Source organism: Melopsittacus undulatus, chromosome 4, assembly GCF_012275295.1.
Source record: "Melopsittacus undulatus isolate bMelUnd1 chromosome 4, bMelUnd1.mat.Z, whole genome shotgun sequence".
In the NCBI taxonomy this organism is placed as follows: Eukaryota; Metazoa; Chordata; class Aves; order Psittaciformes; family Psittaculidae; genus Melopsittacus; species Melopsittacus undulatus.
The window spans coordinates 4645702-4673475 of NC_047530.1; the positions used below are offsets into that span (position 1 = coordinate 4645702).

At 48.3% G+C, this 27774-nt stretch overlaps 1 protein-coding gene across 2 annotated transcripts in view; it reads left to right on the forward strand.

Moving 5' to 3' along the window:
- Window positions 1–767: 767 nt before the first annotated feature.
- Window positions 768–27774, forward strand: part of CD82 (CD82 molecule) — a 41172-nt gene continuing 14165 nt past the window's right edge. Inside the window, exons 1-3 of one of the 2 annotated variants that reach the window (XM_034062652.1) lie at window positions 768–824; window positions 20205–20286; window positions 25352–25424. In XM_034062652.1, the coding sequence (XP_033918543.1) occupies window positions 20224–20286; window positions 25352–25424 (136 nt within the window). In that variant the 5' untranslated portion in view covers window positions 768–824; window positions 20205–20223. Of the gene's footprint in view, window positions 825–7203; window positions 7243–20204; window positions 20287–25351; window positions 25425–27774 lie in introns of those variants that run through there. The other variant, XM_031053596.2, reaches the window with a different exon arrangement.

Genomic DNA, 27774 nt, shown 5'->3' on the forward strand with positions numbered 1-27774 from the left:
GGTCCCTCAGCCATTCCCCATCCCTTGTGCTCCAGGCCCTGCACCAGCTCCATCGCCCTTCCCTGGGCCCGCTCCAGCACCTCAATGTCTCTGTTGTAGTGAGGGGCCCAGAACCGAAGACAGGATTGGAGCACGATAGGGTTCGAACAGTGAACAATGCATCAGCGCTGATGCTGTTTACAGGGCTCACCAGAGCAGCAAAACTACCCATTGGAACAGCATTAGAGCAGGTCATCAGCCTTGCGTTCAGTTGGCAGCAAGCCACTGTGCACACCTCACAGGAGCAGCCTTAAACATCGAGTTTAACATTAACCCCACGGCAAAGGGGTTGGAACCAGATGATCTTAAGGTCCTTTCCAACCCAAACCATTCTATGATTCCAAGGCGATGGGCTTCGAAGGCAAGAAGAGCTTTAGATGAGCCAAACACAACAGATGCCAACGGCCTCAAGAAGAGTGCTGGGGGTACTGAAGCGATGAGGTGGGCAAGCTGAGGGGCCATGAGGAGCTGACGGGGGGTGTAAACCATGCCATTCACTTCACGGAGCGAGTATGAAGGGGCCACAGCGGGCAGCGGCAGGCTCCGGACGGCAGCGCCGGTAGGCACACAGCCAGCCCGGCCTGAGCGGGTGAGGCGCCTCCGCTCCGCTCTCCCCTCAGCGGGGGCCGGGGCCAGCGGCCCGAGGCCCGCCCCGGGGCTGGCTTAGCGCAGCCGCCAGCTCCGCCCCGAGGGGTTGGGAGCAGAGCCGGGGCCACATCGGCGGAGGGAGGCAGGCAGGGAGCGAGCGGACCGGGCAGCAGAGCCGTGCGGAGCTCCCCAAGCAGGTAAGCGCTGCGGCTGCCGCTGTGGGGGAGCGGGGTGGGCTCGGCCTGGCCTCCTTCTGCTGGGCCCAGAGGCTCCGATCCCCTCGGCACAGGGGGCTGGAGCCGGAGCCGGTCCCGGTGGGGGTCTGGGCTGCGGGGACTTCCCAGGGGCTTTCCGTGGAGTGGGGAGGTTCTGCCGCCGTTGGGGCAGCACCGGGGAGACCCCCGGTTCCTCTCCTCTTCCTTCCCCTTTCCTTTCCTTTCCTTTCCTTTCCTTTCCTTTCCTTTCCTTTCCTTTCCTTTCCTTTCCTTTCCTTTCCTTTCCTTTCCTTTCCTTTCCTTTCCTTTCCTTTCCTTTCCTTTCCTTTCCTTTCCTTTCCTTTCCTTTCCTTTCCTTTCCTTTCCTTTCCTTTCCTTTCCTTTCTTTTCCTTTCCTTTCCTTTCCTTTCCTTTCCTTTCCTTTCCTTTCCTTTCCTTTCCTTTCCTTTTCCCTTCTTTCCTTTCCTCCCGGGGCTGGCTGTTGCCCAGGGTCGCGGGCAGCCTCTCTGGGACCAAATCACCATCGCTCACACATATGCCCATTCAGCCTGAAGCTGGTGGGTGAGTTTTGACCCTCTTGTGTAGCTGGTGTATGGCCTAAAAGAAAGGAAATAATCCTTACCAGGTGCAGCACACCTGGGGCAGGACGAGCCCCGCAGGCAGGGTGCCATATCTCTGTAAAGGGGTTTTGGCAGGCTGAGTGTGCTTCAGACCGGGCAGTGCTGCTGCCTTCATCAGGACTCTGCCTTCACTGATGCTAAGATGTTTATTAGGTGCTTCTGTAGCAGTCTTACCCTTGTTGCAGCTACAGAAGGTTGGTACGTGCCCATCCTGCTCTGTACCCCTGCTTTTTTTTCTTCCTCCCTTTTAAGATGCTGTGGAAGAGAAGGGTTCAGAGTAGTGCTCCCATTTCAACAGCTGGGTAGGTGCTGGTTGTGGATTGCCCTGCAGTGTGGCTGCTGAATCTGTTGATACAGGGATAATGGCTTGTTACAACCCGGGCATGCTGTTTCTGCCCCAGAGCATACCAGCTCTGCTGTGTATGCTTTAATGTGCAATTGAGCACTCACTACGAAAAAGAGGGGGAGGAGGAAAAGAGCAACCATCCTGGAATCTAAATGTTGGCTTCAATAAACTGTGAAGCTGGTTGAGGATGAAGTGTTCCTATGTCTTGGACCAGCTCTAGCATTTCCATCTTGTGCATGAGATGAGAGGTTGAGGCTCATTTACTGGCTGTGCAAGGGCTGTCCTGCTGCGGTGCTGTGGGACCTGGTGACTGGGGAGAAGAGCAGCTCTTGGAGAGGTTTGTGCTGCTGCTGGTAATAGAGGCTTGCAGGGATATAACCCATCCCCAGTGCTAGTGAAGCCTCACTGGTGTGATTCTGCGCAAGCGAGGATGCACAGCTGGAGAGTGCGCTTTCAACATCTGACATCAGTGATACTTCCTCTCCACAGAAGATGGTTTTTAACTTTCTCAGGCACCTTTGGGCTTGAGAAAAACCTTCATCAAAGCCTGACGTGTGAGCCTGCTGCTGTGAAGCTTGCTCGCTGCATGACAACCAATACGTAGAAGCATGGGGCTAGGATCCTTTTGATGAGACACAAGGTACAAGAGTAAAACATTGCTCTGAAAGTCTAGTGAGAGGAGCAGTCTTGCTAGTGTGCTGACGTCAAGCAGATGACAAGCTGTAAAAATGACACATTACTTGGATCTTACAAAATACTTCGCCAGAACTGAGTGGGAAGAAAGTGTTAATGAGGGAGAAGGGCACTGTTGGTGCAGTCAATGACCTGTTCTGCAGTGTTACTGCATGAGCAGTGGCAGTCCTGCCAGTGTCCCATCACCAGACCTCTGTTGTTGGTACAGTGGGGTGGTTTTTAACATTCACACTTGTTTCTGGTCTTTTGGCTGCAGTGAGAACTCCCACACGTACAGTTGTGCTGCTTTTAAAAAGAAAGAGAAAGAATCCATTGCTCATACTGGGCTGCCACATGAGTAAAAAGGACCTTTGCCAACTGCTCTGCAAGCCAATGTGTGGATTTGGAGTGATTTAGGGAAGTGAGTAGCTTCTCCTCACTGCATGTCCCTTCATTTAACACTCCTTTCATAGAAGGATCTTGCTTCCAATATAGCTTTACTCAGTGGAGCCTCTCTGGGACCCTCTTGGCCTGGGTTTCTCCATCCTTGCTGAGGGCTCTGGGGATGGCTGGGGCAACATCTGTATCCCTGTGCTGCAGGGCAGAGGTGGCTGGGTGAAGCCTCTCAGCGTTTGCTCAAATTCTTACCTGCCTGTGACAGAAATAGAGCAAGATGCAAGCTCAGTGCCTAGAGAAAGCTCTCCCCCCGGGCAGTCTCTGTCTTGCTGCATGGAGGCTCCTCCCTTAAGAGGATTTAGCAGCTTTAATGGTGCAGCTCATCAGGACTCTCTTCATTCCTGTTATTGTCTCTATTTTAGTTCTCAGGGGACACAGGCAGGTGTAGTGTGACCTACAACCGTAAGCTGGTGCAGAAGATGCTCTAACAAGGCCTTCCTACAGCTCCATGGAGGTTTCCTGCCCCCAGGGCAATCTCTGCTTCAAACTCCATGAAGTGCGTGTGTGTATGATCATATGAAATTCCTTATCCAACTGTAGCTGAGGAGAGGTTTTATCCCACTCCTGTATCTCCATGTCCTTGTGTCACAGCTGTAAGGCAGCAGGGGACCATCCAGGACTGCAGGCATTCATCCAGGAGATATTTAATTGGAGAGATACAGGTGGGAGTTCTGCAGACCTCTGGTAACCACAGCCCCTGAGGTGCTTTCCTCAAACCATGGCTGTGGTTCCTGGTGCCCCCTGGCACTGTTACAGCAGGAAGCACACAGCAGAGACACAAGGGCACTGCTGCAAAAACCTCAGGCAGCGATGACACAGGATCTGTTACAGGAAAGCCAGGATGATTCTGGGAGGTGGACCATGCCCCATGCTATCTGAAGTGATAATTACTGGTTCACTTTAATGATGTGGGTGGTGTGTCAGCCACTTTCTTCCTGGTTTCCTTTCTGTTTCTGCTTACTGGTGAATGGGAGGACTCAGGCCAAGGTTGAGTTGCTTGGAAAGCTGGAGGAGGTAGCAATGCTTCAGGAAGGGATGACCAGAGCCTCAGTTCTTCACTTCTTCAGTTTCCTCTTTGGAAAAACTTGTGTGCATCAAAACTAACTTCTTATTGCCAGGAACTCTGGCCCTCACCCAGAGTGCTTTAACTTTACCTCTCTAAAATAGGAACATGACATCTGCATCCCCTTCTTTTCCTTCATTGCCTTCATTTGTTTTGGAACACAGATCATGACAACCTGGGATGTGGGGTCCTTATGTACTGTAAAGGATGAGCTGGGGCCCATTAACCTTGCCCCCTGCCCGCAGTTGTCGGCTTTGGTGGCCTAAGAAATAAACTGTGCTCTTGTACTGATGATTCTGTGTGAAGAATGTGGGATTGGAGCTTTCCATGGACAAATGATTAATGACATGTGCATGAAGGTAGTGAGCTGCAGTGATTACCTAACCCCTTCTGTCTCTCCCTGGCTCATCTGTATTCTTTTAAGGAATGAAATAGAGGAAAGCCTAAAAACCACAGGCTCTCTTGGCATGGCAAAAGGAATAATGCAGGAGATGCAGCCAGTGCCAGCAGTTCCTTGATGGTTGGTCAGAGCCTGTTTGCTGAAAGCTCTCTGCTTCATCAGGGATTGGAGGCACTGAAGCTGTTAATGGCCGACTTGAACCTAGACAGGGTAATAAGTGAAGCACAAGGAGCTGCACGCTGGAGAGTGCTTAAATCACTGCTTGCCTGCTCTGACAGATTCAGAGCGAGCCCATTTTCTGGAAGAAAGATGAGGCGTTACTGTGAGCAGCTCTGAAAGCGACCGCCTGGTAGGTGACAGCAGAAAAAGGGAATAAACCAGGAGCCTGTTGGGATGGGGACAGGGAGCAGACATTGCAAGCTCAGTGCCCAAGCCTGTGTCCTCTTAGACACAGTATGGCAAGGGAGGCTGAGTGGTTTGGAGCTCATTCAATATACAGAGGAGACTGGACTGAAGGCAGGCTTTCTCCTGCGGGAAGAGGCACATACACGGGCTGTCTGGCTGACTGCTCTAGTTATTTTATCTCCTTGATGGAGCTTTAGAACTGGGACAACACCATTAAAAGCAAGTTAAATCAAAGCATGGTGTGTGTGCTGAATTTCCAAGGCTTGCTGATGAGGCAGGAGCTCAGGAGCAGGGAAGATCTGTCTCCTGTGCCACCAGGAGCCCTGCACATAGGCAGGAGACTGGTGCATAAGGATGCTTATGGGCTGCAGCTTTAGTTTCTCTGCAGCACAGTGTGAGCGAATAGGTGCATCACAAAAACGCTTTACCTTTTACTGCAAAATTGCTGCTGGGCTGTAAGCACATTGCTCATCTCTTCCAGTATGAGGATAATCCCAGGCCCTGTGTACTTGGGAGATGCTGATCTGGGACAAATTATCCACGTTAAGATATCCAGTAGCCTGGAGATTAGAAATTATATAATGGAGAGTTCCCCTTGTAGGCAACACTAATTCTGCTTCAGGGAGATCTCTTGTATGCAAGCAAAGGAAGGGATGAGCCATCAGAGCTGCAGCTGTGGACCTCGAGCCAAGCTGAGCTGCCCATCACTGGAGTCAGGGACTTGGTCATTTCTGCTGCTGCTCCCATCCATGGCAGGTTGGGAAAGAGGAGGGAGAGGACCTAGCTTACAGGGATTTGCATAGCAGGGCCCAAATTTGCTGTGAAGTAGCTTTACCTGTTGGGAGCAAAGGAGACCATTTCCCTGAGCAGTCACTGGATGTGCCTTTGTCCTTCACCAGCAGCTTCCTTTGGACACTACCTCTGTGATCCATGAAGTTTGTGTGCCCTCAGTGTTATGGGGTCGAAGGGCTACATGGAAGCTCTATGCCCTCAGCTCCTGCTGTCTGTCTGTTTTTAAAAGCAACCCAGTCCAGGACCTTGCTTGTGTTTGGGCTGCCCTGGCCCAGGTTCCAGTGAGGTTTCTCTAGGTGTTTTTTGCATCAGGATCATCGCCTGTGCTGCATTGGTGCAAGGCTTCAGGAGCAGTACATCAGGCAGATGTGGAAGTGGCATCCTGCCTCTTGGCTAGGACTGCAAGGGCTGCTGCCATCATCCCCTAATATGAGAATATGCAAAGCCTGGAGTTGGCATGTCTCTATGGTAGATGATTAGCAGTTTGTTTGGGAATCAGTTGTGGAGTCTAACTAGAGGAGCTCTACTATTGCACAGAATGGTTTAGTGCTCTGGTTAGGGAAGTTTCTCTAACTTCCATGGTATTTCAGTTTCTAGGTACTCGAGTCTTAGATGCTAAAGTATCTATGTTGGGAATGTCTTACTCCCTTCCTACTAGACTTTTGTTCCCATTTTCTCCTTGGTCCTGCAAATGTCTTTTTTAACTTGGAATATATATGGACAGAAACTGAAGAGAGGTTCTGTATTCAGCAGTGTCAGGGTCAAGTGGTTTTTTGGACTTTGGATGCCAGAGCTAATGTGCCTGCTTTTGAGAGGCACCATGTGGACTGCTCTGCTCCTCTCCTTTCTGCTTGTAATCCATTTGTAGAGTACTCTGCCATTGTGTCTGGTGTGATGATAGAATACCACCTCAGTTATAATCATGCATTGGTTCTGGGGCTTGTTTCATGCTGGTGGTGTGGTGCAATCAGAGCATCCTTTGAAGCTGGTCATGTGTCTGTATGTGTGTCAGCCTGGACTGAAGCTGATGGTGATGAGTCAGTCTTGAGTGGCTTCGCTGGAACGTCCTCAACTTCCCAGTGTGCTTTACTGAGTAAACTCCATCTCCTTTCCCCTCGCTCCCACTCTTCTGTGTCTTGTGATCACAGAGCTGGGCTCCCTGGTCATACAGAAGTGTTGATCCAGAGTGCTGTGCTTGGCTTGGACTGAGGACACTGCTGATTATCAAGGCTGTTTCCTCTCTGCTGTTGCCTCAAGTTTTGCATTGCCCAAGCAGAGATTGAGAACTATTTTGCATCATCTGTATGCTTGAAGAAACTGGGGCTTAAAAGGCAGGCAGCAGTTCTATTTATGCTCATCTCTGAAGTTTCTCGGAGGGTGGGGGGAAAGAAATCCACCCAGACAAAACCCAGCTGTCTGGATTGAATATGCTTTCCCAACAGTCTTAAGAAGCTGCTGGGCTCTTTGCATTCAGGTCCCTTTCTAATGCAGGCTTGCAGAGACACTACAAATGGAATAGCTAAAGAGTCCTCTGAGTCGTGAGTAAATCTGCCTATTCCCAAAGGAAGCTCTTTTAATTAAAGAAGACTTCTGCTCTACAGCTGCTGTGCAGGACAGTGCTGGACCACTGCTGTGCATGAGATAAGGTAAAGGCACATAAGGGGTTGCTCCCAAAGGGTTTGCTGCACTTCCCTTGGGACAGGAGTGGAATGGGAGGCTGCAGGTATAACAGAGGTCCTTAGAGGCTGGTGGTGAGGTAGGCAACCCCAAGCATCCTGCTTGCAAGCCCCAGCCCCTCTGTGGGACTTTCTATAGGAGATGGCTGCTCCCTCACACCAAAGCTGATAACACCTTGCCTGAGAGCAGCTAAAATAAGGGTGGTTGTGTCTGCTCCCAGGAGTTGGGAGGTGATATCAGTGCCTGATGTGAGGGGAGTCAGAGTTTCCTCTCCCCCTTGCTCCCTGGGGGTGGTGTTGTGACTTGTGGCTTCCTGGAACAAACCCAAGGTGGCCAAAATGCTTCTGTTGAAACCGCGTGGGAATTCATGTCAGAAGCTGCATCGGACTGGCTGCAACCTCAGCAGAAAAGACTGTTTCAGTTGAGGGACAGCAAGCTGCTTTAATGGCCAAGACCTCAGAGGCTCCTTTGCTTTGATGCTGCAGTCCTGCTGGTGGTCTCAGAGCCTGGGTGTCTGCATTCATTTCCAATCCATCATGCTGCAGCTTCATAGGCTGCTGTGGCGGTGGTAAAGCAGCAAGTTCCTGCTTTGCATAGCTTCGGGCAGATGGGAAACCTCTTCCTAGCCCAGCTGTCAGCTACAAGCAAGACCTACCAGCGTGTATACAAGTGGATGGCCATGCCCCCGGTGTTGTCCCATGGGAACCTAAACAGTTGCTCCTTGTTTGCCCAGAAGAGAAACAGCTTTCTCCATGGGGTGTTTGCTGTCAGGAGGAACAGCCTGTGTGGCAGTGTGAGCTGAGCCAGGTCAGCAGTTGTGTTACTGCAGTTGTGTTACTGCAGTGCTGGCTGATGGTTACTCCTGTGCCCAGGGTCTCAGGAGCCCTGCAGTGTGTGGCTGTCTACACAGCATCCATCCATCAGAGGAGGAGCAGGCAATGGGGCTTTGCAGGGCTGGGTTTCATGCTGCTGCACAAGGGGTGGGCACACATCCTTAGGAGTAAAGGAACCCTTGTGTCTCAGCCATAACCTGCTGAGGTAGGATGCATGAGACCCCTTGCTGTAATTTGATGTCATTAGTAAATATGGCTTCCTTAAAACCTGTAGAACTGATGTGATGTAGAAGTCTCTGGAGAGTGGGCTATAAGGGAAAGAGCACAATGTGGTGGGACAGAGAAAGCAAAGAGAAGTGTCTGCAGCCCTATTAAGTAATCTTAGCTTGAATCATGACTTACTGGTTAAAGGTGATACAGCCCTGCTCTATTTCCTCTCTGAAATGGCAGCATTTATCTCTGCATTGAGGCCTATCTTTGTAAATCAGTTTTTTTTCTGGCTAAAAGTTCCTTCTTGTTAAAACAAATACCTCTGATACCATTTCAATCTCATTCTTCTAACATCGCTCCATCAAACAATCCCCTGGAATATTCATGCTCCAAGGTTAGAAAAGGAGACCCTTTCAAGAAGGTAGAAGAGGCCACCCAGCCTCCTTGGTCCATGGTCAGCAGAACCCATCCTCCAGACCACTGTGCGTAAGTCTCTAGGCTCCAAGGAGACCTCTCCTGTTCCCAAAACAGACCCAGCTTTTCAAAGTCTTGCTGTCTATTTTAACTGCCAGATTCCTGGGGAATGGATCCCATATGTCTGTTCCTCTTGGCTTGAAGCAGCCCTGTCCATACCCTCTGCATGTGGTGCTTGGAAGGATGGATTGATTGTTTTCCTCTTTTTTTTTGGATGGTGCTTGGTGGAGGGGGGATCTTAACTGCAGATGGCAGGTCTATAAGTGACTAATGTTATCCCATTGCTTCAATTAAACCTGCTGGGATTACCTGCACTAATAATGTGGCAAGTAGCAGTCTGCCTTGGCCTCCTCCTCTTAACAGCAAGGAAACCAGAAGGTCTGGAGCATCTCTTCCAGCTGGATAAGTGTTTTGTAGATGGACCTTTTGTTTTCCAGCTTTGTCTACTGAGATTGTGAGTGGGAATGAAGCTGGGAATGAAGTGGCTTCGCTGCAGCTTCTGTAGCAGCTTGTGCTGTGTTATTCCTGCTCCTCACAGTGCTGCCCTTTACTGCTGTACAATGCAGCTTTATTTTCTTCCTCCTGTAGGAAGAGCCTGGAGTAAGGAGACTGCTCAGCGAAGGTGGAAGGAAAAGGTGCTAGACAGTGCTGTCATACATCTCTTAGACTGTACAGCAGCCCTGTCTGATTGACTGTTCCAGAGGAAAGCATGGAATAGCTTTGGAGTTGCATCCTCATGGTGCTCAGACCTGCAAGGGATTTGGCTCTTGTGGCCAGGTCCTGCCAGTCAGCAACCTGATCTAGTGGAAGGTGACCCTGCCCACGTTGTTGGAATCAGACGAGCTTTAAAGTCCTTTCCAAACCAAACCAATACATGATTCTGTGCTATTGGAGGCAGAAAATGTGGTTGCAGGTGGGTGGTTTTTAGTAGAAAGGAATGACTCAAAACATCTGTGCTCTAAACTCTTGCACTTAAGGGCTTTTCTTCCCCTTCTACCCTCTCTAAGTCATCATTGTGGAAAGAGAGGCTGCTTGAGAAAGAGTCCCTTCCTCTGAAGCTTTTTATAGCTCTGGCTTTCCCTTTTCATTCATGGCCACTGGTAGAGTCAAGTGGTAACTGTGATGTGAAACTCAGGATGTTGTGAAATGCTCATCCTCAGACTGTGACAGTGCTCATCATGCCAGTGAGCAAACCAGGCTGCAGTGGGACCTTGGGATGGTCTGATGGGAAGTAAAGCTTTTCCCAGGGCAGAGGTTGGGTCCGGCAGTAACCTCTTGTGGCTGTGGCACTACTGGTGTGTGAATGGCTCCTTACCCTGGAGTCCGTTAGGTTTGGAGACCTTTGGCTTAGCCATCCTCATCTACTTGTAGCAAGTGGGTTTGCTGAGTTGCTTTCCTTGTCTTCTGTGATATTTGTGTCTGAAAGAGACTCTGAGATGATTTGTGTGAGAATCTTGCAGGAATCCTGTACTTCTGACTCTGGGTACTGGCAGATTATAGAGTGAAGGGCCCATGGTTATGGTAGGGCAGACCCTGTTGAAGAGAGGTCTCTTCCAACCCTAACAATTCTGTGATTATCACAGCTGCTGATTTGTGGCCTTCTGCTCCAGAATCCCATGTAACAGTGCCAGCGTACTAGCAGGGGAGCAGCAGTGGTTCAGTAGCCACAGGCATACAGACAGCTGGTAAACGGCGAGGGGGCTGCAATAAGCAAATGCTGTATTTGGCAAAAACAAGATCCCTGGGATCATAAATAGTAAAGGGGCTGTTTCTGTGAGCAGGCCAAAAAGTGCATCCCCTTATGGGCTGAGGCATTATTCTGTGACTTCGCAATCGTGCTGGGTCTGCAGTAGTATTCCAGCTCTGCTTGATCTGTGGGGCTAAAGGGTCGAAGCCTCTGTTTCTTGAGATCAGTGCCTTGTTATCAGCAAAGGAACTGATACAAAGCAGGATTAAAGTAGACTAATGGCCTGCCTCTTTTCTTGTCTGAGAAAGCAGACTTAATTCTACATCTTCACAACCATTTGGAGTTACAAGCCAGAGGTGTCTGCTTAGTGGTGTGAGTTGTGGGTTGTTTGGTTTATTGGTTTTCCTGTTGCTTTTCTTCCTTCAAATCCTGTTGATGGTCTATATGGGAGACAGGCCTTGGAGGGAATCCTGCTGCCAGAAGACACTTCTATTCTGCAGCAGGCTGGTGCCCAGCCTTGTGGGACTCCAGTGCTCTGGTGAGCACTTGGCTTGGTGTCTGCTTCCAGAGGCTTCTGGGAAGCATGAGGGAATGCTTGTCCTCTGATGCTCTTCTGGGTAAAGGGATCTCTAGCACTTGGCTTCTAGCAGTATCTGGCTTCAGCTATGGAGTGAACTACCGGAGATCCTGCTATTGCTGGGAATGGTGGTGGATAAAGCCTAGTTAGGTTTGGCTTCTTTCCCTTGCTGCTTGCTGGTGCCTGTGCTGTGCTAGACCCCATCTTTCTGTTTCTGAAGAAAGGTGCTAATTCCTGGAAAGGATAAAAAAAGAACAAGAAACTTCATTTCCCAGTTCAGGCAGATGCTGTGACTTTCAGAAACACATTTGGCATGGGTGTGATGAACCTTGAACGCCCACTGGTTATGTGCCCTAGCATCCGAGAAAATGGAAAGGAACTGAAAACCAGTTTGTTTTGGAAGGGAACTCTGCAGGTGAAATTCCTTGACCTTGACCTCTGGTACCTTGTGGGAGGAGGAGATGGAAAAGATAAAAGTCAGTTATACTACCTCAGTTCCTACCTCAGTCTGGCAATCCCTGGTGCTGTCTCATAAGATGGAAAACCCCCTTGTGTTAAGGCTTCCTTCCTGCCTGGATTGTGATAACCTTTGGGCGCTTTGGCAGGGTGGGAAGGCTGCTGGGTCTCCGGAAGGTATCTCCAAGGCAAATGGCATTGGGAGGGTTATTGTGCAACTCCTTGGAGGAGATTTGACCTCCAAGGCATTGCTTGCATGAGAGGCTCAGGAGCCCATCCTGTGCATGTACTTGTACTGTGATTTCCAGGCTGATGTATCTGATAGCAGTGACAAAGGCTTAGTAGCATCCTCTGTGCACTGCAGAGAAGCTTCCCTGTGTGCAAGCAGGGTGCTGCTAGTCTGTGCTGGCCCCCCTGCTGCAGTTTGGGGTGCAGGTCCTGCCTCATGGGCTTTGCTCCCCCATGGGGAGGTGCTGGGGACTGCCTTTGACACACAGGCGGGGAGGAATCCATCTCAGAGGTTATGTTTACAGCCCAGCAGCTCCAAGAGCAGAAAACAAAGCTGAACCAGTCTCATTTTTGGAGCCATTAAAGAGCCAGCGTAGTCAAGTGACAAGAGTTGCCCAACCAGTTTTGTGAAAACTATGCATTTTTCCTGAGCTGGGTGCTGGTTTTAGGCAGTGTGGAGACTTCCTTCTGGACCCTACCTGCACAAATAACATTCTAGTAGTACGTGGTAATCCAAAAGACAAAAAGTCCACTAAACTGTACTTTGGGCTCTTTCTTCTGTCTATTTCTGGTAAGTTGTGTGTTGTGGGTTTGCTTTTCTTTAGGGGGAGAGGAGACACAAATGGCTCTGGGATAGGTTGTGGGGTGCTTGTGGGGTTTTTTTTCCCAGGTTTTCTGTTGGCAGAGCTGTAACTCTGGTCTTGCTGCATGGAAAGAATTGCTTAAATGGGAGAAATACTGTCCTGCAATGCTGTCGTGCTGTGCAAGTATGAGTGTATAGACTGCAAGCAGCCAAGAACTTCCTCACTTTGCCAGGGGTAAGGACTGAAGACCTACTTAAATGTTGGCTTCCACACTGAAGTGTGAAGGCCAGATGTTCTTCTGATTGCAAATATAGAGATGGCAACAAGTCCTTCCAAAAGCCATGCTGCTCTTTGATGCTGAACAGTGAGTTGGATTCTTTTCAACAGCAGGATAGTGGTCTATAAATACCTAATCACTTCCCCTCGAGCATCAGAAATATGCTTCTAAGGTGTATTTCCAATTGGACAACATGTGGTTGCTGTGGTAAAACATGCTGAAAACCCTCTTCCATTGTGGACAGCCCTGTGGGTGCTTTCTAATCTAGCGTCTCACCAGATGACACTGTTGCTTTCAGGTTCTTCACACAACAGTGTAATAAAACCAGGAGGCAAATGGAAAAGCTTCATATCTAACCAGGTGCACCAGGAATAAATCTGCCTTTGCCTTTTGAGTTGATGAGTTTTATCTGAAGCTGATCTAGTTCCTTGAGAAATCTTAGTCTTTCCTGTGGTGTTTCTGCAGTACAAATGATGCCTTGCTGCAAATCTGCTCCCTTTACTCTAAAGATAGTGAATGTGCATTCTTGAGCTGCTATCTTGTAGATGCTGATGTTGGGGTGTCACTATAGCTGTACTCCATGGCACATCAAGGTTTGTTGACAAGTACTGTGCTGTGGTTTGCAAGCTGATGTAGCTGTACTGCTGTCTCTGCACTTAGCACTCAAACCATCTCGTTCAGCTTGAAAGTGATTGCTTCTACTTAAGATAAGAAGCAGCTATCTCTAGAGTAGATGGAATAAGAGATAGTCTGTTCTGAGCACCTTCTTTTCTTTCCTCTGTTTCCAAAGTTTGTATTATGCACAAATAACAAGTTTTCTACCTTGCCCTGACACTTCCTTTCAAAAAGAAACTATCTGAATCAGTGACATACACATACACACACACACATATATATACATAAATATATATAAGAAATCACTGCATCCACAAGTGTGGCCTGTTTCAGAGGGTAACCCTAACCAGCAGCTGTACTATTTAGGCTCCAGCTTCCCCCTCAATGCCTCCATTGTAACTTTTGAAGAGATGCAGGTTGGAAAATCCCCACAACAAACATGATCTTATATGTCTTTTCAAGGTCATTACACCACTGGTATTATCTCAGTGGAGCTTAACGGAAAGTTCAGTGAATTCAGACCTGAGTCTTTCATTAGCTCTGTGGTTATTTACTTACCAGAGACAAGATGTACTTCCCAGGTGTACTAAAAGTCCAATGCCTTTGAGTATTAATGTCAACAGGATGAACTCCTTAGGATAGTCTTTGTATGTTAATGTGGCTGTAACTTGGAGTCTCTGCCTTGAGAGCTGCGCTGTACATGATTAACAGGGTCTCAGTATCTCTCTGGTTGTTCATTAACTAGTACTGTTGTGTGAAGCTGTCCTGTCTCATCACTCTGATTACCAAGTGCTTGTTCTTCAGTGCATGGATAGAGAAGCATTCCCAGCAGCTGGGCTCTGTGGTGCAAGGGCCCAGAACCCAACAAAAGATGATCTGTTTCCTCCCCTGCCATTAAAGATCATGTCTTTCTAGGCTGCCCTACCCTGCAGGTGTATGGCTTGGAGCTGGAAGGAGAAGTAAGCATGAAGTGAGCAATTTCTGATCCCCAACTGGCTTCTGTGGGTCTCTAAGCTCAGATCAGCTATGGCTGATCTGGTTCTGGTGTTTGGATTGGGATAATACTGCAAAAAAGTAACCTGTTACAGTAGGAAGAAAACTAACTGTATCCCAGCCAAAACCAGGACATAACTGCTGTAACCTTCAGAATGGCCTTAACCTCGTGCAAATTAGTGTGCAGAACCTTAGTTTGCAATTCTTTGTAGCTGTCCAGTTGGAAGTTTCCCCTTCAGCAAGAGGAATAGCAGAAATGAGCCAGTCGGTATGCAGCTGTAGAGGGCATTCAAGGTGTTTGTGGGAGCAAAGGGAACTGGAAAAACACAGTTCTGGTGCTGGTTTGACCTGAGCCGAGCTTGGTAATGCTACTACAAGCACATCCTGTAGGGTCTGCCTTTGTTTCACATGCCCTGGCGTTAGAGCTTGAGGGCAGGTGGTAGGGAGCAACTGGCCAAAGTACATAGGAACAACCTGCAGCTTTTTTGCAACCCATTTCTTTTCCTTATGGAAGAGGGCCTGAGGCAGAGAGGACAGCATCTTCCAGGCTATGTAGATGCATTCAGAGGTGAACCTCCTTTTCCTTGGAGCACTGGGGCTGACCTTCAGAGCTCATTGCTTTAGTGCTCCCCTTGAGGGTTTGTGGGAACTTTGCACTTGGCTGTGAACGTCCCAAGACGGTGATTTCCACACTGAGCTCCTGTGGTTTGTGCTGAGGCTGTTCCTGCTTGTCTGCTGCGCTTTCACCGCTCTCATAAATGAGTGCCTTCTTTGTGCTGTACAATAACTTGGCAGCTGAGGTGCTTCAGCTGCCAGGACTCGTCAGGAAGAAACCTGCACTGCAAGAGCGAGGCTGGTGCTGCGGAGGAAGGCTGAGCTCTTACCAGCAGAGCTGCATGGCACAGGCATGTACAGTGCTGGCCTGAGCCAAGAGTCATAAACTTCAGCAAGCACCAAGTATGCAGTGTTGGCTGCATGGAGGAAGGGCAGGATCTAATCCGTGGCATCCCAGACTGGTTTGCGGTGGAAGGGACCTTAAAGCTCATCCAGTTCCAACCCCCAGCCATGAGCAGGGACACGTTCCACTGGAGCAGGTTGCTCCAAGCCCCTGTGTCCAACCTGGCCTTGAACACTGCCAGGGATGGGGCAGCCACAGCTTCTCTGAGCACCCTGCGCCAGCGCCTCAGCACCCTCACAGGGAAGAGCTTCTGCCTAATGTCTAATATAAATCGACCTTCTTCCAGTTTAAAGCCAATCCCCCTTGTCCTGTCCCTACAGACCCTTGTCCCAAGCCCCTCTCCAGGTTTCCTGCAGTCCCTTTAGGCACTGGAGCTGCTCTCAGGTCTCCCCTTCAGGAGCCTTCTCTTGTCCAGGCTGCCCCAGCCCAGCTCTCTCAGCCTGGCTCCAGAGCAGAGCTGCTCCAGCCCTCACAGCATCTCCATGGCCTCCTCTGGACTCTCTCCAACAGCTCCGCGTCCCTCTTGTGTTGTTGCCCTAGAGCTGGATGCAGACTCCAAGAGAATGCAGTCCAAGAGAGCAGGATTGTGATTATCAGTTAACTTACCCTCTCTGTCCCTTGACTACTGTGGTCATAACATCCCTGCATGACTGTTCCTGCTCCTGTGCTGCTGGCTGGTGGGAGGCAGAGGTGTTTGGCTCTCCCCATACTGCTTGTCCTTCACTGCAGTCACCTTCTGCAGGAGGGTGGCTGTGACAAAAATAAGCTAATCTCTGAGCTGTGATGGGACTCCTCTGCTGTCTCTAACAAAGCAAGCCTCTGTCTGCCTCTCCTCAGACACGTGTCCTGGATTTTGTGCTCCATATACCAGTGTTGCTGTCATCGCTGTTGCTGGGAAAACATCAGGACTGAGAGCTGGAGGTGGTGGAATGGGCAGGAAGCCATCCCCTGATGCTGGTTTGGCCTATGTGGAGTTGTCCCATTTCTCCCCCATAGGAAACACTGGGGTCCTGGATCACTTGATGCCTTCTGGAGTTAGTTCTTTCTTCAAGTTCAGGTGTTGAAACTGGTCTAAGAAAGAGTGATGATCAGCTACACTGAAGCTGACCAGGCTGTGTTGGCCACCAAGTTTTTAGGGCAGTGATACCTCAAAGCAGCAATCTGATAGATGAGCATAGCTTTACAGGCTGGGAAATGAGAGGGTGGTATGGGAGAAACCCCTCTGCAGACTGACAGTACAGTCTCTTATGAAATCCTCTGCAGAGCTGGCATCAGTCTGGAGAATGACAGGGAAAACTTGGAGGCATATGGGCAGGATGGTTGAAAAGAGTAGGTGCTGCTGCTTGGGAAGGAAGACTCAAGTGATCAAAGCAGCTTGGCTGGAAAGGGAGAGGAAGAAACAAACAGTTGCAGACCATACTTCCTGTATGAAACCTTTGTGTGCATTGCTGAGGGCTTAAAGTTGACCAGCTTCAAAAGGCAAATGGTGACTGCCAGAGTCCACAGGCAGGCAAGACTCTATACTGAAGTCAGCCCTACACTGCCAGTTGGCTGTGGATATGCCCTTTTGTGGTAACTCCAAGCTCATCTGCTTCCAAACCTGACCCATCTCAAATTTGGTTGAGCTGCTCCTTCTACTGTATGGAAGCATTGTTAGTTTTGTGCCTGCTTGTGCAAGTTCAGAAGGAAGGGGTTTAGAATCATAGAATGGTTTGGGTTGGAAGGGACTTTGATGCTCATCCAATTCCAACCCCCTGCCATGGGCAGGAACACCTTCCACTAGAGCAGCTTGCTCCAAGCCCCTGTGTCCAACCTGGCCTTGAACAGAGCCAGGGATGGAGCATTTACCACTTCTTTAGGCAACCTGTTCCAGTGCCTCAGCACCCTCCCAGTAAAGAACTTCTTCCTTATATCTAACCTGAACCTCCTTATGTCTAATCTGAAGAGGGGTTGCATTAATGTAGTGAGGAAAAGTAAGTTTAATTTCTTAAGGATAGCAGAAGAATTGGAAAATCTCATATATTTCTTTATGTGGATCCCTAAACTATCTCAAAAACTCAAAGCAAACCCCTAAAAACCTCGTTTTCTTTTGGCTTGAAAACTATGCTTCGAATTATTTTATTGCTGAGAGCTACGAAAGAGTTATATCTCCTTGTGGCATGAGAAGAACAATGTGTAATGCTGTAATGCACAGTTTGAGGTTGTTTTCTTTAATAAACATTGAAGATAGTCTGCCTTTAACAAATAGCTAGAAGAGCCCTGAAAGCAATCTGTCGCCTCAGGCACCTCTTCTTCCACACCAGCTCTTCTCAACTTGTTTGATGACTTAATTATCTTAGATAACTCTTGTAAAGATCCTAACAGCTCTGCAAATCTCTGCTTTCCTAACTCATCAAAGTAGCATGGACAGAGTTGGAAACAGGCAGCACATGGCTGTTTAGCGCTAGGAAACAAATCAGCAACTATTGGGAGTTGCATCTCCAGCTTGAAAATAAGGAGGATTACACCAGGGACCAGACATCTAAGGTAAGAAGTCCAGTGCTTTGTGCATGACTTAGTTTTTGGCTATGTTGAAGAGTAGGAAAATGCTTGTATCCCCCACAGCAGACAGACATCATTGCCTGGGGACCTGGCTGCCTCAGTGTTCTGGTTAGACTGCCAGGCTCCAGTTTGCGATGCTATTAAGAGGAGATGTGTTCATGGTGAAGCCAGTAAGCAAGCCAGCTGGATGGGGAAACTTCATTATCCTCTCCAAGTGCAGTCTTTAGGTGTTGGTGCCTGCCAGGATTAACAGCCTGAGAGAACGTTCCTCCTGCAAAGGAAAGGAGGGAGTGCAGAGTTTTAAGGAAGCAACATTAGTGTTATCCTTAAATACTCACCCCTTTTCTGAGATACCATTAAAGGGTATGGTAGTCTTTGGGTTACAGCTCTTGTGTGCCAGAAAACTGGCATATCAACTGTAGCAGAACCGCTCTAAAATGAGCAAGACTTGTTGAGTAAACTTGCTGTCACTAACCAAAGGTGAAAATCTGCTAACAGAGAGGCTTCACTTGCTTATAGGTTGGTAATGATGCATCTGTCATATAGTGCATCTGTGCTGGAACAGAACCAGCTCATAGCCAATAGCTGCATTGGAATGGGAATGCTGTGGTCTGATACCTTGTGTAAGTTTGGACCAGAAACCATTACAGGAGCCTTCCCTGGCTATTTTGAAGGACCTGCTTTTGGGTGCTGCTGCATGGACTCAGACCTGAGGAGTTAACTGAATAAAAGTGACTGAGATGGTGCTAACCTGAGTGTGCAGTAAGAGCTTCCTAGGTGCGATATATATTAATATATCATGGGATTTTTAAGAGCTCAGCTGGCTGAGACTGTTTCTTGTGCTGCTTGCCCATCTCAACAGCATCTTGCTAAGTGTTGTGCAGCAATGGGCTTAGCCCAGCTTCTAGCTATGGCATCCCTTGAAGCCAGAGCACTGTTTTCTTCAGCCACAGAGCTCAAACTCATGCTCTCTTGTGGTAGTTGGAGGGTGACCATTGCTTGGTAGGAAGACTAGAATGCCCATGTACCAGTTTAGCTCCAGAGTTAACCTAAATATTTAATAGGATTAAGCAAAAGCCTTTGATTGAAACAAAAGAGCATACTAGGCTCCAGTGACCCTCGGTACACCCAGGCTGGCAGCAGGGAACCCTGCTGACCTTGCTCTCTTGTTGGGGCTGGCTCCTCCCAAGCCACACTGGTGACCCCAGCCTAGCATTGCTCTTCCTTTGGCTGGTGCTTCTTAAATCAGCATGGTCTATTTTGAGCAAGGAACTTGCTGGAGCACATTTTAAGGAACCTGAAAGATCTCCAGTGCCTCTGCAGGAAACCTAACTGAGCACAGGGGAGGAAGGAGAGGCAGGAAAGCTGACCTCTGAGATGTTCTCCCACAAGTCCTCATGTGTCACTTGGTTGTGTTGCTTTCCCAGGAGGAGGCTTGCTGCACTAGTGGAGATGATCTGTGGGACTGTTTTCTAGCATCTGAGCTCTTTGCTGTCAGACAAGTGGGAATGGAAGTAGCTTGCTATAATAGAGATCCAGTTATTCCCTGGGTCTTATAGCATGAAGACTCATATCCATTCCTGATAAGCTGCCTAATTTGCAGTGTTGAGAGCAACCTTGTCATCTCTTCTCATGCTTTGCATAGACTCCAGCCATGGTAATAGAACAGAGTTAACTTCTGATATAGTAAAATACCTTCTCTTGTGGGGAAGACCTGCAGTGAAGTTGGTCTTTTGCCCTCTTTGTATTGTGTGCTAGCCACCCCATGGATAGGTGTAGTTTGTGTGGCTGGTACCAACAAACTAAAACCAGCATCCTGTCTTACCAGTGCTCCCACACTGCCTCCAACTTGTGGGGTTGGCTTTGGAAACTGGGGCTTGTAATCCTGCTAGTCTTGATCTTGCAGCAGAATTGGTTGTATGCGACTGTGGAGTTGACTCACTAGCCCTCATGTGTTGTCAAAGCATCAGGTGCCAAGTTGCATTCAGGAAGCTTGATTTAGTGCTGCCTTTCAGTTTGACCCCTTGGCCTTGCTGTCCCTTCAGTTGCTTAGGAGTCATGAGGAGATGAGATTATCTGGGGAAGGGAGCTGGCCTTGTGAGTTCATTCCTCAGATATGTGCATCCCTTTTCTCTGCTAGGAGTGGTAGTTAGAGGTGATGCTTTGGGTTGATACTATTAATGCAAAGTCTGGATAAATGGTGATGGAATTACCAGTGTTATTTATGATTACATGTCTTCTGTAACTGCCTGTAGTCCTCTGTCACTCTTCAGGAGATCTTGGCAGCAGTGGCTCTTCGTATTTGTAGTGATCATGATGTCCTGTTTTGCTGCCCTGAGAAGCCAACTCAGGTCATCTATGAAGCACAAGCATTCTGTGTATCTGCTCTGAGCACTACCAGATGATCCAGAGCTCTGCACAGGGTAAGGGTGTTGTTCTGAAATTGCCTGGATGACCTGTCAGTAACATAACTGGTTGTCTGTTTGCTTTCCCCTTAGGTCTTATAAGTGAAAGAAGATGGGGTCTGGCTGCCTGAAAGTCACCAAGTACTTCCTCTTCCTCTTCAATCTCCTCTTCCTTGTAAGTATTATGGGCATCTTCCTCTTCAATCTCCTCTTCCTTGTAAGTATCATGGGCATCTGCAGAGTAGAAAGGAAGGCCTGTACTAAAGTAAGCTGGAAAGCTCTTTGTTTCTGGATGTTGTCCCAGTGTGTTCATTAAATAAAATGGTCAGTTTTGGAAGGAGGGAGGGAATCCCTGAAGCTACAGGTCATCAGAGCTGCTGTGTGGCTCCCAGGTATGTTCTGCTCCCAGTACCCACTTGCTGTCTCCAGTCCACATACCTCCTTTCCTATGGAAATGGGAAGGGAAAACTGGAGCTATGGGTCTATTCTGGAAGGACAGTACTTGCAACTACTTTCCCTGCCACATCTGGAGCAGCAGCTGAGCTGCCCCTGAGCAGCAAAGTACAAAACCTGCCAAGTAATGGCAGTGCCCTCTTAAATAGGCCAGACAGGCTTCAAAGAGCAACTCTAATTTTGTTTGAGTCCCAGCGGCTGGTTTTGGTTTTTAACAAGATGAATTAGTCCAAGTCCCCTGTTTGAAATAGAATTGGGAAATGGGGAGCACTGGTGGAGGTTTGCCTGGGGGAATGAAGCAGCCCACTGGGTGCAGTTACTTTCAAGTGTAAGGTTTAGCAAAAGGTAAGCTCTTCTTTGGATCAGAGTGGGTCTGGGAGGGCCACACACCCTCTTGCATGCATCCTTTTGTGAAGCTTGGATATTGTGTGCCTTGGGGATGCTGTTGGTGCTGCCCTCCTGCAGTGGTATGGTGGAAAGCGTAAGGTTTCAGCCTTCCACATGCTGGCAAGAAAAGGGCCTGTCTGTTATTCTTTGTGGAGCATGTAAGGGGAAGGAAGGGCTGGGCAGGGAGGGAAATGGAGCACGGTAAGGTGAGCACTGCTTTCAGGTCTCTGTCCCTGCAGAGAGCTTCACTCTTGCTTCCTTCATGGCTGCTCTGTGCTTCTGGCACATGGGTTTGAGCCTGAAGCACATCTGGATCTGGTTTTCCTTGGCTTGTGCTGCTGGCTCTTTCCTCTCTGCTTCTTGCTTCCATCCTAAGAGCAGTTAGCCTAGTCTAAGGGCTGAAAGTCAGGGATGCTCATAGCATCCATGGGGAAGGCTCTTGGTAGGAAAGGGAGAGGAAAAGTTTTTTCAAGTGCCACTAGATCTTTTGGAATATGATTTGGTTCACTTTAAGGCTAGGAAAAATCCGTCTGGGTCCTGTCTTCCTTCTAGTGCAGGATTCCTCTGAATGCATTAGCATCTAGGCTATCTCTGCTTTTGAAGAGGTGGTGGTACTTTTTAAGCAGCATATAACATAACTCTTAAGGTGTAACTTAAGGTGTAACTTAAGGTGTAACTTAAGGTGTAACTTAAGGTGTAACTTAAATGCAGCTGTGCTTCACAGGAGACACTGGTTAAGGCAGTGTTTGGGTTTTGCTGAAGCCCAGTGCCTGAGTACTCTCTAATCTTCCTTTATCCCTGAGCCTGGATCCAGGCACTGAATCCCTCTGTGGGTCCTGGGGAGGCTTGAGCACTCCTGGCTGGATTGGAAGTGATGGGAAGCAGCTCTTCTTTGTTCTGTGCACACCCTGCTCCAACCCAACTCCTCTGGTGTAGCAGCCAGTCCCTGTCCCTCTTGGGGGAGGCTCATCTGATGCACTGAGCTGGTCCTGTAGAGTTAAGAGCCTTAAGGTGGAGTATGAGGAGGTCTGTGCTGACCAAAGGGAGAAGCTGCTTTCATAAGCTCTTTGCTAAGCCTGCTGTGCAGTACAGCCACTGTTGAGTTGCTGCAAGCTCCCAACACATGCAGGTTGTATATATCTCATCCTAGTTTCCTGGAGCTGCTGAGTTTTGTTGAGGAGAGTGCATGCACAAATGTGAACATTAATGCTGGCAATGGAGCTCCATGTCTGCTCTGAACCTTGAGCTGTGAGCCTCTGTGATCACATCCTGTGCTGCCCTCGCTGTCTGAAGTGTGTTCTCCAGCCCTGCTTGGAGCTGATGAATTAAGCCTTTAGTCACATGCTAGGGACTCTATTAGAGTTCAGTCAGTCATTGAAATAGCACTTCCACAGCTCGAGGTCTGTGAGGAGGGCCCTTGAAGTAGTTCAGGGACTTGGTGGTGTTTTGCAGGCATGAAGGCTCACTTCAGGGAAGGGTTTGACCTGCTTTGATTAAAGTTATATGGACTGCTTTCCTACTTGCTGCAAAAGATAGCAAAACCATAAGCTTGGAGTATAAGCTTCGTTTCTTTAATTAAAACTTAACACATCTCTAGCTTCTTGGGTAGCAGACACAGGCCATAGCAGATGCTTCTCCTTAAAGGGAAAACAGTTCTGTGAGACAAGTTCAACAGTCTCTGGAAACTATTTGTTTAGAATATATAACTGTCTGTCCTACTTCTAACCCTTCTGTAAATGGAACAGAAGGCTGCTACCTAAAACAAAGCCTGGAGTTTAAGAGCCTTTCCCTGTGCCAGGCTCAATGTTGCATCATGCAGTCTGAGTGTGAAGGGAAGGATGGCTGGGGACCCCAGAAAGGTGTCAGCTCCATCACGGCTTAGCTCTTCTGTGCCCTTCTTCACTGGGCTCTGCTATAGCAAGCTGCTGGCCCTGCCTTGAGGGAGCTGCATCCTTCTGGCTTGGCTGTGGAATAGCATCTTGCTGAAATCAGGGATGAAATCTCCATCCCCAGGGTGGAGGGGAAACATCCGTCCCCTATTGTGGGAGTTTAAAGCACTGGAGCAGAGGAATTAATCCCTATGGAAGGCAAAAATGATTTCTTCTGTGGGGGTTCTGAAGCCAAGCCAGTGGCGGAAGCAGCCTCACCATGCTATGCAAGCTCCTGAAGATGCTGAGCAGAGATACTGTCCTGCTAGGAGTTAAATACACTGTGGTTAATAGCACAGCATTTTCTCCCTGCCTTCCCCTTTTACTGCGTTCCCCAGCAGCTCCTGGCAAACACACAAGCTGTGGACTAGAGCAAAGATCAGAGTGAAAACAGGCCTCGGATAATCTGAGCACCTCATAACAAAGAACTTCCCAGGAACTCAGCTCAGCAGCTGGGCTGTGTTTTGTCAGCAACAGCAAAACTTAGGTGACGTTTCAGGGTCAGCGAGCCAGGAGGGATGTCACACACGGCCCGGGTTGTGTCTTTGTTAAGACAAATATTTTAGTAAGGCTATAGTTGAAGTGTGAGGCAGCCTCAAAACTGCCAGTTCAGCAGTTCTTGGCAATACCAAGCTTGAGAGGGATTTTATAGGCACCACATCTGTTGCATGTGCAAGGGGCCTTTCTAGTTTGATCAGCGGATTGAGCAAGGGGAATCTTGTTACTGCCATCTTACCATTATTATTGTTATTATTATTGTTATTATTATGTTTTTCTGGGATACAAAAGCTACATTTTTTCTGCAGCTGAATCAGTTGTCATAGAATCATAGAACAGTTAGGGTTGGAAAGGACCTTAAGATCATCCAGTTCCAACCCTCTGCCATGGGCAGGGACACCTCACACTAAACCGTATCACCCAAGGCTTCATCCAACCTGGCCTGTCTTCATCCATCTTCCTAGATGGGGAACTTGCTTGGTGACTTCCTACTCCTGTCCCTAGAGCTATCTACATGTTCTGTCCTCTGCCAAGCTAGGAAAGCTTGGAAGCTGCTTATTTCAGGCTGTTGCTTTATCTTTGCTCAGAAAAGCTCTTTTGTATGAGGAGCTGAAGCCCAGAGTAAACTTTCAAGATGTGGAGCCAGTGTGTGTTCATACAACCCTCTCTGCCAGCTTTATTCAGGTGGTCGTTTGGCTTTTCCTTTGGCTCCTGAATATCCTAACATTCTCTAGTGAAGCATAGAATTGCAATCTCTTTTCAGCCCTGTTGGTTTATTCAGTATTTCACTTTATCTTGTCTTGAAATCCTGCTAATGTGAGAGTTGCTGCTTGCAGTTCACGTCCTCTGGAAGCATCTCACTTGCATTCCTTGTCCTTCCCTTGTTTCTTCAGTGTCTGTTTTAGGTCTTTGCATGACAAGTAATTTCCAGCCTTTGCTGCTGCTTGTTGGCTGAACAGTGCAAGTTTCAGCTCCTTATCAAACCTGCAGATTTAAAGGCTTCTCAGCTTAGTGACTGTATTATGGGTGTAATAGTGCTCTCATCCTAGTTTGGGAGTCAGGGTCATCTGCCTGCAAACACCTTATGGGCATGGTGATACCTAGAAGCTAAAACAGAGTCCACTTTCCCTCTATTGCCCCTTCAAAATGATATGGGAAAAACTGTTGCCTTCTCAATTTAGTGTCTGGAATCAACTGAATCCTCCTAGGGACATATTGCTCTATTAATCCTTGCCCTGGATGAGGCTGTGGGGGGCAAGGCAGAGGCCATGGCTGATGTTTCATAATGCTCGACTGTCTTGGTGGTAAGATGTGTTGACTTGAGGGCCTGGGGTATTGTGCTATAAAGTAGTGACCAAGCCAAACTGCCTAAGCTTGGCTTTGGAAAGGGAAATCTGCATGCAAAGTGATTGCTGCTGGTTTATTGCATTTGTGGGTTGAAGCTATACTGTTAAAACAGAGCCTGACAAGACAGATTTCCTTCCTGGGAAGGTTCCAGCTGCCAGATATCTAATCCTTTGGCAGCTGGCTTGAAGCCTGGTCCCATAGGGTCAGGGATTTCTGTATTCTAAAAGCATCTTTAAAATCAGATGCTAGATGTGTTTGGCCTTCATCAGTTCTTCACAGCAGCATTGTGCTTACCTTCTGCTTCTGACAACAAGGTTCTAGCAGCAGGGAGGCCCTTCCTTAGGCAGTTTCCAACAGTTATCCAGGACAGCATCATGTACTACTGCAGTACTGTGTGAAGGACTGCCAAGCAGCACCTGGGGCTCCTGTGCAGTTAGCTGAGGTGCTCTTCCTTGAGTCATGCTAATCCTGTTTACTCTGGGAGGATAGCATGGGGGAGATGGGATTGGAACAACAAAAGAATGGTTGTGTTCACTCTGGAAGTATGGAGAATGGTGACTGCTGTGTCTTCTCTGCATAAACCAATAAGTCAGTTAATATGTTTTGTTCTTACTTTTACTCTTTCAGATCCTGGGTGCTGTGATCCTGGGTTTTGGGATATGGATTCTGGCTGACAAAACCAGTTTCATTGCAGTTCTACGTAAGACCATCTTTCTTCATCTTATTTCTCCTTCTGAATTGACTTTAGTTCAGGGCTGTGCTTGACCATGGAGTAATCTAGGGACAGCAATACTTCTATGCACAGTCTGTGACCTGAGCAGTAACATGGTGTATAGCACAATGGGACCCTATTAGGGAAAGGGGGAAAGAGAACAACCCTGGAGATATTCCTCAACACCAGGGTCAGACTGAGACCATTACCTCTTCACCCAGCAATCCAAATACATCATGTTAAACATAAGGGCTAGTATTTCATCCTGTCTTCGCTGCATGCCCTGTTTCCACAGCAGCTTTCTTATTACCATCAAGTCCAATGCCTTAATGTAGTTTCTCTGAGTCCCCCATGTTCCCACTGCTTTCTGTAATGATCTATTTCAATTTGACAATTTTAAATGCCAAAGAAAGTAAGTACCTGGTTTTATTGGTGCTCAATGTGCATTGAAAGTAGGCAGTATGTTTGTCCCTAAGCAGGAGACGATGTAGATCTATGGGGGGATGGAAGATAGGCTCTTTACTGCTCTGACTTCAAAACATACTTGATTTATACATGCTTCATGAGGCTTAGCCTGGCCATCAGAAGTGGTTTGTGTTGCTGCAGGTGCACGGTGCTCGCTTGTTTCCTTCCTCAAAGTCAGCCAAGAGCATCGACTTGAGTCTTAACAGAGGGTCTGCTTTCTGCAACAACCAAAACACTTGAGCTGGCTTAGCAGAGCCTGGGCTTAGCAGAGCTGGAAGTGGAGCTTAATCACCACATGAGTAGCTCAGCTTCACCCTTCACAAGCTCTGCTTCCTTTGGGGTTTGTTCTAGAGGGGATTTCAAACAACTTTTCTGCTTGACTGGTTTGGTTACTTGGTGCTGCTACCTCCAGCATTGCTGACTCTGGCACCAGTGTCAGATGCTGCAGGAGGGCTGCCTGCACACTGCAATACTGGCATTCATTGCCCTGTTCCCAGCTCCACTGTAAAGGGTTTTATCCCTCAAGTTCTGCTGAACACTCCAGCCTGGCTTCAGAAGGTGCTGGGTGGGAACAACACTCCCACTAAATGCCATGCACACTGCTGCTGTTTGTTGTGCTGTAGCATCTGGCTTGCTCCTGCAATACTAGAAGGGCAAGAAGCACAACAAAGGGTGTTGGTTAATAAAGTGGGGGCATGATTCTAATATAGGCAGCCAAAAAGGAGGTTATCACAGCCTGGCTATTTGCAGCACTCCTCACAGTGTGACACATGTTTAGTACCAGTGAGCCAGAGCTGATGGGTGTTACTATCGCTTGTGGAAGTACAAAGTCCCTCAGCTTGGCTCTGCTTCCCATTTTACCCAGAATCTCTGCTAAGGAAGCATTGAAGGGTTTAGCTTCCTTCCTGGAGATTTCCACTATCAGCTGTTTCTCCCTGCCCCCTTGCTTCCTTTCCCAGGCCTTGCCCCTCTTTCCCTCTGCTTTAGTAACCCAGGCACCAGGGAGGGAGCTCTGCACAGCAGGGCACTCCAGCCTTGCCAAAGGAGCCTGTTGTACTTGCTTGGCCGCCTGCCCAGCACAGGGGAAAACACGGAGCAACAGCAAACAGAGCAGGAATCATCCTGCCAGCAAAGCTTTCTCTTGCAAGACAAGATGTATTGGAGATGTATTGTGAAAAGAAGCAATGGCTCTGGTCCCTCTGCCACTTCTCTGAAGGGTTTTTGAGTGGGAAATGCCTTTTTCTCTTTCCTAAGTTGACTGAACAACTCCTTGCTAGCATTTTGGAGGTGCTGCAACTGGGGCACACTTGTATGGTGGCTGAGCAGATTTTAGGAGAGGTAATAGCATAGTCTTGTGAACGGCATTCCTGCAAGGCTGCTACTTCAGTAAAGGCTTTGCAGTACCATCACCTAACCTGCACAGCAAGAGTCCCAAGGTGAGGAAGCAGGAGCAGGATCCTGGTTTCTGTGGTGTGTGTCCAGGCAGGGAGAGGCTGGCCTGGAAATGAATCAAGGCTGAAGTGTTCAAAGTGACCTGTGTGGCAAACAGCTCTGGTTCATTGGTTTTGGTAACTGATCTGCTCAGCGTGTTCTAGGGAGACAGTTTGGAACCTGGTGACTTGCACCAGGTATCACGAAGGAAGGGAGGAATGTGTTAGGTGGGAGAGCATCAGTCTGGATTCAGTTACTCTCTCTTAACCTATTTCAGGAGCTCAGAGGAAGCTTGCCTTCTGGGACTTCTGTCCAGGAAACTAAATGCTGAGCTCTAGGAACATGGTTTTCATTAATCACTGGACACCCAGAATTCCCATACACTGCTCAGTTTGCAGGTTTAAGAATGTCTCTTAATGATAAATGAGGTTTCTGGTTACTA